The sequence below is a fragment of the Trematomus bernacchii genome, unplaced genomic scaffold (assembly GCF_902827165.1).
Source record: "Trematomus bernacchii unplaced genomic scaffold, fTreBer1.1, whole genome shotgun sequence".
Taxonomy (NCBI): domain Eukaryota; kingdom Metazoa; phylum Chordata; class Actinopteri; order Perciformes; family Nototheniidae; genus Trematomus; species Trematomus bernacchii.
This window is the reverse complement of record NW_022987567.1, coordinates 9,250,248-9,260,158: the sequence shown is the minus strand read 5'-3', so window position 1 is coordinate 9,260,158 and position 9,911 is coordinate 9,250,248. Positions and strand designations below refer to the sequence as shown.

Below are 9,911 nucleotides of genomic sequence, written 5' to 3'. Positions count from 1 at the left end.
GACTCTCACAGTGGTTTCCATTGGTCGTTTCCTGCAGCGTGGTGTGGGGGTTATCCTCCTCTCTACGGGGGGCGACGGGAGGCTTGAAGAAGTCCGACACGCAGAACACCTGAGAGAGAAGAGACAAGAGAGGAACATGTGTAAAAAGGAGATGAAAAAGTTGGGTTTTAAGTCGAGAGTTTAGTCTGAATTAAAGAAGGGGGAAAAGTCAGTATAGTATGTGGAAAGATCTGGAAGAAAAGGCAGTATAGTATGTTAAAAATACTCAGATGTTGTACTTGAGTAAAAGAAGTACTCGGATCTTGTACTTGAGTAGAAGGAGAAGTACTCGGATCTTGTACTTGAGTAGAAGGAGAAGTACTCGGATCTTGTACTTGAGTAAAAGTAGAAGTACTCAGATCTTGTACTTGAGTAAAAGTAGAAGTACTCAGATCTTGTACTTGAGTTAAAGTAGAAGTACTCAGATCTTGTGCTTGAGTAAAAGTAGAAGTACTCAGATCTTGTACTTGAGTAAAAGTAGAAGTACTCAGATGTTGTCCTTGACTAAAAGTAGAAGTACTCAGATCTTGTACTTGAATACAAGTAGAAGTACTCAGGTCTTGTACTTAAGTAAAATCTATTCTTCACTTTGCAGGGCTCATTCTTCTTTATGTCATTGTCATTTAATTGACATGAGTTTTCTGAGTTTTCACTAAACAGAAAACACTTAAAAACACAAAGAAAATAGCAGAAAATGGAAATACTCAGTAAAGTACAGGAGGTCAGCTGATCACTCACCACCAGCAGAGCCATAATGGCGCCCTGCAGCAGACCGGTCAACACGTCGCTCCAGTGATGTTTGTAATCCGACACCCTCGATAGGCCGGTGAAAACCGAGGCGGCGATCAGGAAGAACTGCATTGTGGGTCGGAGCAGCCGCGCCCATTCAACCTGGAGACGAGCCTGCAGGTAGAGCTGAGGGAGGAAAAACACACACGGGTTATTTAACAGGGAAATGAGGAGAAGGGATTTGCAGATGTGTTATTTCCACAACAAAATATTTCATTTATCCCAGGGGGAAGTTGGGTTTTGCATATGTGAAAATGTGCAAACTATAATATATACAGTAGTGTATAGGACTTAATAAATCAAGCTGGTCAGAGTTCCTGTAGGAGTGCCAGGAAAATGAGCTGCAGTGATTTGCAGATGACTCATGATGCTTTATCTCAGTCTGATTTATTTATATCAGAATCAGGAAGTACTTTATTTATCCCAGGGGGTTTTGGAAACATTGGCTCCATTTTAGAAGATAAAATGGAGAAAAAAAGGATTACAAAAATCAACTTTAACAAGATAAAATAAAATACAATACAATATATATATATATTTAAGCAATAGCTCACGACAGGCCGTGGTATATGCTCATTATATCACAGCTAAGGGGCGTGGTTCAACGCGAACAACCCCCTAAGTAACTACAATTCTACCCGTGGTATACGCTCATTATATCACGGCTAAGAACCAATCAGATTGCTTGATTTGACTTGTCCGTTTTATAAATATATATATACACTGTACACTCGCAGTATAAACATATAATACATATATAACTTGACTCTAAATTCAAGGCGAAGTTAAACAGGTTAATCTATAAATACCCTATAATACAGAGAGAACTATTTAGGTGGTGATTTCTAGTTTAAGGGGTGCAAAAAATAAGATATTTTGAATGAGAACTTTAAAGGTCTCCTATCATGCTATTTTTAAGGCATATATGATGGGTCTCAGATATATACAAATATATAAAAACATGTCTATGATGTGTTTTTCTCAAAATACAAACAGATCATGCATTTTAGACTTCCCTCATATCCCTCTATTCCAGCCCAAGCCCCCAGGAAGTGCGCCGGACTCTGTGCCCAACATTCGTTGTGTCCAAACGGCGGTACTGCAACTTCCGTATCAGTCCGTGACGTCACCCAGAAAGACTTTTTCCCATTGACTAACATGGGGAAAGAGACGTCTGTAAATCAGCGTATACATTTTTTAAAAACTAAATAAACTACCCAGTATGAACTATTTTATAGCCCTTCAATTATTAAGTCCTTAAAGTTCTAAAATGCACGAAAAGACCGAATCTAGATTTATATTCTCTCTCCATTCATTCTAGTGAGCCGAGAGTGGGAGCTCGGGGGGCGGGGCTTAAGGGGCGCATGCTCTGTGAGCGCACATGCGGGTTCTTCTGCTCTGACAGCTAGGCATGATGGGTAATCTGTGACGTTTCGCTCTCTCAAAAGTTGGGCCATTTTGTCCTCATGCACCAATGAGCAGCTCTCATAGGAAAGAACGAGACCCCGCCTCCCACGCTGTATCCAGTTCTTATTATACATCCATGGTTTCAGCCCAGAGAAACGCGGATTTTGGGTCCTTGGCTTAAAAAAAAAAGAAGCGGAGCTAATGCCTGATCAGAATTCTACCGGAGATAAAGTTAAATTCTGCTGTGATAAAACGCCATCCTGTTCTAAACCACATCAAGGATTATATCTGAACCAGTATGGAGCTCAAATGCTTTTTCTCTCTTGCGGGTTTTTCACAAGGTGAGTTCCTTTTTTTATTTCCTGCTTTTTAAACACATGCTCTCTCCAGTACAGGTTAGCTCTGAGAGTTAGCGATGCTTGCTAATGTAAACAAAGACGAGATTACGTCCAAAACACGTCATGCATTGTTCCTGATAGCGACTCTCTGTGGGTCCACCATCCGAAATTACGTCATATCGGCAGCAAATCTGTATCAGCTCGTTGTACCCAAGCCCCCAGGAAGTGCGCCGGACTCTGAGGAAAATATTCGTTGTGGCCAAACGGCGGTACTACACTTCAGTATCAGTCACTGGGCCCGGAAAGACTTTTTCCCATTGACTAACATTGGGAAAGAGACGTCTGTAAATTGTTGGATAATTTTTTTTAAACTAAATAAACTACCCAGTATGAACGTTTGTATAGCCCTTATTAAAAACATTCGGTCCTCAAGTTGTAAAATGGGCTAATAACGTTATTCTGAGTTATTTTCCTCTGCATTATGAACGCGCATCTAACCCACGGGACCGCGCCGCCCGGCACGTTCATGTGACGTGTTCAGTACTACATGAGTTTTACCTTTACCCATGGATGCACAATAAGAACGGATTATATGATTATATGAACACTTTCGTGACGTTTCGCTCTCTCAAAAGTGGGGCCATTTTGTCTTCATGTGCCAATGAGCAACTCTCATAGGAATGAACGCGGCCCCGCCTCCCACGCTGTATCCAGTTCTTATTATACATCCATGGTTGTAGCCCCGTTTTTAAAAGATTTGGGTACGGAGGAAAAGAGAGAGGGTTTTATTTTCTGACGCTGCGTGAGTTCCCCGACGCACCGGGGACACATTTATGTATAAAAGACATAAAAAAGTGCATTTTGCATGATAGGTCCCCTTTAAGGAATATTAAAAAAATGGGAGAAATAAGGTTGTTTTATAAAAAGTAAAAGTGTTTTCTGTGAAGTGAAAACATTACAATAAAAATAATGTAAAAGCATAGAAGAAGAGCGAGCCCTAAAAAGTGAAGTATAGACCCCCCAAATGTATATTTAGTAACTTCAGTGAATGTGATAATTCCTCCCTGATAGAGGTAGAATAAAACTGTTATAAATTAAATGAATTTTTCCAGGAAATAATCAAACATAATTGATTTTGTATCGTTAATTATTAGCTCTACTTCCTCTCCGTGTTTAAAAAGGTGAGAGAGTCTCCTGCAGTCCAGATTTCACCCTTAAATTACTGATAGTCTATTATTAGGTAAATAATATATACACATGACCAAATATGTATACATGTTCATTTGAATTTATTTCTTATTTTATAGTTATATATCATTTTTAATTGTTATCTTTGATGTTACGGAGGCGTGTGGTGCAGTGGGTTGGTGTTCGGATCTGGGGAGCACAGGTTCAAACCCCACTGCAGTCAGCATGTCGTTATGTCCCTGAGACACTTCACCCCAAAGTGCTCCTGTGGGGATTGTCCACAGTATTGAGTATGTAAGTCGCTTTGGATAAAAGCGTCTAACAAGTGACATGTAATGAAATGTTATCCTTAAATTGTATTAATCTGTGCTGTCCTGTTTTTCAATCTTACCCTGTTGCTGTTAAACTACTGACTTTAATTAATAAAGATCCATCTTATCTTATCTTATCTTAAAGTGGACCTATCATGCTATATTTGAATAATATAGTGTAGGACCATACCTATATAAGGCATATTTATACTTTTTTTTTTCTTCAAAATACCAAACAGATCATGCATTTTAGCCATGCCTCATTTCGCTCAATTTGAAAAATGTTAGCTCTGTTTTAGCAAGGGCTGATTCAGTGAGAACAGCACCACCTACAGGCCTGGCATATGTACTACAGCGTCTCCAGCGCTTTCGAACGGCAATGGCCGTGGCTGTCTCCTCCTGATTGGTGGAGTTGGCCCAATAGCCGTAGCGCCACCGTCCTGACGTCAGGACAGTGTTCAAATCTGGATCAGTTTTTATCAGATCCGTTGCAGCCCCTTTTTTAGAGATTTGGGTATGGAGGAAAATAGAGAGGGTTGTGTTTTCTGACACTTGGTGAGTTCCCTGGAACACCGGGGACACATATTCATGTAGAAAAGACGTACAAAAGTGCATTTTGCATGATAGGTCCCCTTTAAGTAAATATCACACCACCTCTGGAGCGTCATCCTGAAGGAAAACAGCTGAGCGTCACGTTTATTTGTGGCATAAACATCAAAAAGTTGTTTTTTATCAGAAACAGGGTGTGTGTGATCTTTAACGATTCAATGGGGACAAACCAGCTCGGCCACTTTACCCACAACGGTGTGTAAATCTGAGTTAATGACGCACTCTGCTGTTGTTTCAGAGTTGGAGGAAGGAGAGCTCTTCCAGGACTGTCAGACTGGAGCTCCGTGCAGAGGGAGAGGCGTCTGCGTCGCTGCCAGGACTTTGTCCCCGAGTTTCTATTTATAAATCTGCTGCTGGAGAATCAGCAGACTATTACATTTATCAGGGAGGGGCAGCAAGACCTGATAAAGACACACCAGAGGGAACTGAGAGAGGACAGAGTCTCTGAGCAGATGTTTGATTGATTGATTGATTGAAAAGTTTATTAACAGCTTGTATATTGGGTACAGTACAGTACAGCTCAAAACATACAATTGTTAAGGGGATGCAGACCAGAGAAAGACTTTCGTCTTGTTTACATCAGGGTCCCCCATTTCCAATTCATCATATCATTTAAGACATATAAGACATATTTGACATACAGATGGCTTATTTACAATTTACATACAGGTGGAGTTTTACATACAGATGGCTTATTTACAATTTTCATTTTAGATTTCGTTCTAATACATCCTAACCGGACATTTAAGACATACCAAGTCTACAGATATACAGTTAGTAACAGAGTCTAAAATGCGAGTATATACATAGATGGGGGGGGGAAGCTGTCCATTGTACGACAGGTTGAGATTTGTACCATTACCGGGGCCAGTTTTGCAATGCTTTCCCCCGAAGGTGCTCTTTAAGAGAGGTTTTGAAGGTAAGTATAGTTTTACTTTCCTTTACAGTTGTGGGAAGAGCGTTCCACCTTGATGTGGCATAATTGCGAAACGTGTATTCCCCTTTTTTTGTGCCAAATCTGGGTTTTACATGATTTGTGGAGCTCCCTCTGGTGTTATGATCATGGTATTCCTTGACCTTTGGGAAGAATTTTGACATGTACATGGGTACCATAGAGGTGTAGTGGATCTTGTAGACCAGGCCCATTGCAAGTAGCTGTACTCTGTCGTCTACTCTAAGCCATCCTAGGTTGTCAAAGTGGGCAGAGGTGAGGTGGGTTCTAGATGAAAGGTCAAGCAGTAGTCTGACCAGTTTATTTTGCGATGTTTGAAGTTTTATTTTTAGCGCCTTGGAGGTGCTATGGTACCATGACGTGCAAGCATAGTCATAGTACCCTTGAATGAGTGCTCCTGCCAGAGTTTTCAGGGTGTTTTTGTTTACCAGAGAGGAGATCCGGTATAGGAATCTAGTTCTTTGATTGACTTTTTTTATTACATTGGATGCCATTTTGTCACAGGAGAGGTTTGCCTCAAGAATAGATCCTAGGTATGTAATTTCCTTCTTACTTGTGACAATAATGTCACCCACTGCAACTGAGAAGTCGTCGGATTTGCTGAGATTATGTTTCGAACCGAAGAGAATGGACTCTGTTTTACCCAGGTGTAATGATAATTTATTATCGGCGAGCCAGGTGCAGATTCTGCCGAGCTCGGAGCTGAGGGTTTTTTCAACCTGCAATCTGCTCCTGTCAGAGACCAGCAGGGCTGAGTCGTCCGCGAACAGGAACAAGTTGCAGTCACATGCTGATGACATGTCATTTGCATAAATTAGGAACAGTAACGGACCTAATATGCTTCCTTGTGGAACACCACAGCTCACTGGGAGGGGGGGGGACAGAGTACCGTTTACCTCCACCATCTGTTCTCTCCCCTCCAGGTAGGATTGCATCCAGCTCACCGATAGTTTATCAAAACCAATTGCTTTTAGCTTGTCAATCAGAATGGGGTGATTGACAGTGTCGAAAGCCTTTTGTAGGTCCAGCATCACCATGCCGCAGTATTTACCCTCGTCCACCTCTTGTTTGATGTGGTCGGTCAAATAAAGAAGGCATGTGTCAGTGGAGTGGGATGTTCTAAAGCCAGATTGAAATTCATAGATTAGTTTCTTTTCTGCGAGGTACTTTTCGACCTGTTCATACACTATTTTTTCCATGACTTTCGAGATGGAGGTAAGTATAGAAACAGGGCGGTAGTTGCCTGGGTCCAATTTGCTGCCCTTTTTGTGCAGGGGGGTTACTCTTGCAATTTTGAAGTCTTTGGGTACTTTTCCCTGTTTTATGGAGAGGTTAATTATGTGAGCTATGACTGGTGAGATGGCGGTTGCTGTGTCTCTGAGGAATTTGGAGGGGATATTGTCGTGGCCAGTGGCCTTGTTAGGTTTGAGGGCGCTCAGTTTAATGAGTACCTCTGCTGTTGTTACCCTTGCTAGACTGAAATCATCTTTGCGTACCCCTAGGTTTTTGTAGTAGGTCATGATGTGATCTACTCCAAAAAGCCCTGAGTGGGAGGGTAATTTATTTACAAGAGTTGTGGCTATGTTTGTGAAAAAAATGTTCAAGTACTTTGCCACATCCAGTTTGTCTGTGATGAGCCTGTTATCTGTCTTTATGTTTACGTTTGAAAATCTCGTTTTGAGTTTTTTACTGCAGCCAAGCTGGTTATTGAGTAATTTCCAAAGTTCACGGGGTTTATTTTTGTTTTCCTCAGTTTTGTCATTGATGAAATTCTTTTTGGCAGTTTTGATCATGGAGCTTACGTCATTTCTTAGTCTGTTTCTTTCAATTTTTAGTTCAGTCACGTGGGCCTGGAGTTCACTGCTCGTGCTTTTGGAAAGCATTGACTGACTTTTATGAAACTCAGAGCATTTTTTGTCTCTGGTTTTCATGGCGGTCAGTATGCCGGAGTGCATCCACGGCTCAGCGCGATTTTTTACCCTGGTTGTTCTTAGGGGGGCCAAATCATTGAGTATTGCAGAGAATTTGTTTTTGAAACCAAGCCATGTTTCTTCAACTTGTGTACCACTGAGCTCATCTGACCAGTCCAGGCTCTCCAGTTCTAGGTTAAAGGCCTCGCTAGAGTAGTTTTTGAGGTCTCTAGATATGACTGTTTTGTGACAGCCGGCCTTTTGTTTTAGCTTTTTGCGGGTACAGAATATCATATAATGATCACTTAAACCGCATGCTATAACCCCTTTACTGGAGATCCTGGACCTGTCAGAGGTCAGAATGAGATCAATGGTAGTTTGTGTTGTTTCACATACCCGGGTGGGTTGGGTGATTAGCTGGCTGAAGCCGTGCAGATCACAAATCCTACTGAAGGACTTGAAGACGGACGTGTCTTTACGTTGCATATCCGTGTTCCAGTCTCCAATAATAATTGTCTCTACATCCCCCACATCAGCCAAACACCCATCTAATGTATATATGTTTATCAAGCTTTAACGGCCCTCAGGGCGTACAAATAAATAAATAAATATTCAAATCTTAAAGCGCTGGAGTTCAAAGCAATAGTTTTAGAGGATCAGATGAAAAGTTAGATACCACTCACATGTCTGTTACATTTAAATGAAAGGCTTAAGAAAGGACAATGTTAGCTTAGCTTAGCATAAAGACTGGAAACGGATGGAAAAGCTAGCACGCCTCTGATTAAAGGCAACACATAATGGGTCATCTTTACATGTTGGTTTATTAGGAATTAATAACATGTAAGGTGTTACTTAGTGAGCCTCATTGGTCAAGTCATGGTATAGTATACACTAAACATGTCATTTCATATCTTATTCAAAATGTGGTACAGTAGAAAAGTCATAGTATAGTACAGGGCCGTCCATGGCCAACATGAGGCCCCACGCAAAGTTATTACATTACATTACATTTAACTTGTTAGACGCTTTTATCCAAAGTATTGTGAGCAATCCCCACAGGAGCAATTTGGGGTGAAGTGTCTCAGGGACACAACGACATGCTGACTGCAGTGGGACTCGAACTTGCTATCCTCTGATTCGAAGATCAGCGCACTAACCCACTGAGTCACAGCCTCCCTTTATATGATGAGGCCCTCTGTTTCACGAGCGTCGACGGGGGGAGGAGGGGACGGTGCTAGTGGAGCCTCGCAGCGGAGAAACCGTGCCGCGCCACACTAATTGTGCCGCATTTTTGGCTCAGTTGAGGCCCCCTCCGCAAGATGAGGCCCCCTCCGCAAGGTGAGGCCCCACGCAGTCTGCATGATCGGCCTGTAGGGAGGGACGGCCCTGGTATAGTATGTCACTTTTTGTACAAGTCAGTAGAGTGTGCAATAATATATTTAAAGCATAGTATGCCAATAATATGTTCATGTATTGTATGTCAAAAATTATGAAGACATTCATTTTGTGGCGTAGAAATGTATAAAAAACGTCATAGTATAATATGTCTGTAGGTCATTTTGTTATTTTTGGACAAAGCCAGGCTATCTGTTTTCCCCTTAATGCTAAGCTAAGCTAACAGCCAGCAGATTTGTATTTATTGGAAGCAAGTAAGCAGATAAGTGTATTCCCCAAATGTCAAACTCTTCCCTTAAAGCTCCCATGTCATGCTTTTCCGGTTATTACCCGTCCCCTTGTGTGTTATGAAGGTTTTTATGCATGTAAACGGTGTGCAGAGTCAAAACCCTCAAAGTACACCCTGTAGCGAGTAAAACTCTAACACAGAAAATACCTCCCCAAAACGCCTCGTTGGAGATACGTCACTGCCCATTTGAGTCTTCCATTTAGTTCCGGGTACCGCCTGATGTCATGCGGTACCCGGAACGAAATGGACCAATCCCGAAGAGCTATGGCCACACCAGCAGCGGCGTGTTCCTCCTCCAGAGGTTCGAAGAACCGGCATTTCACAGACGAAAGCTTCCAAAACATTGCCCAGTTTGAGGCCGGATATGCACAGCTTGTTTGGACCGTTTGGAGCAGGGGAAGATCTGGGTATACAACCTGTAAGTTTGCATTGTTATTTGTGTATTTATCAAACAAGACTGTTTAAATGTGTAAACTGTGTTGGACTGCTAAGCCATTGACACAGTGCTAACTAAGTTGCTAGAGTTTCCATATATCAACTCTAATATCAGCAGATGGCCTTGCATACATGTATCTCATAGCAGGAGAATGTCTGCATTCACACACAAAATACCTATTGACAGTATACTGCGGGTGATTTGCCGGTCAGTCGCGAAACGTAATTACATTATAGCTGGCGTAGCGA

At 41.8% G+C, this 9,911-nt stretch overlaps 1 protein-coding gene across 3 annotated transcripts in view; it reads right to left on the bottom strand.

Moving 5' to 3' along the window:
* The window catches only part of plpp1a (phospholipid phosphatase 1a), a 65,195-nt gene that overhangs the window by 1,192 nt on the left and 54,092 nt on the right, over positions 1–9,911 (bottom strand). For all 3 annotated transcript variants that reach the window (XM_034125775.1, XM_034125774.1, XM_034125776.1), the window contains 2 exons: positions 778–954; positions 1–109 (listed from right to left, as the gene is read on the bottom strand). The exon at positions 1–109 is cut by the window's left edge and continues 1,192 nt beyond it. In XM_034125775.1, the coding sequence (XP_033981666.1) occupies positions 1–109; positions 778–954 (286 nt within the window). The remainder of the gene's footprint in view (positions 110–777; positions 955–9,911) is intronic.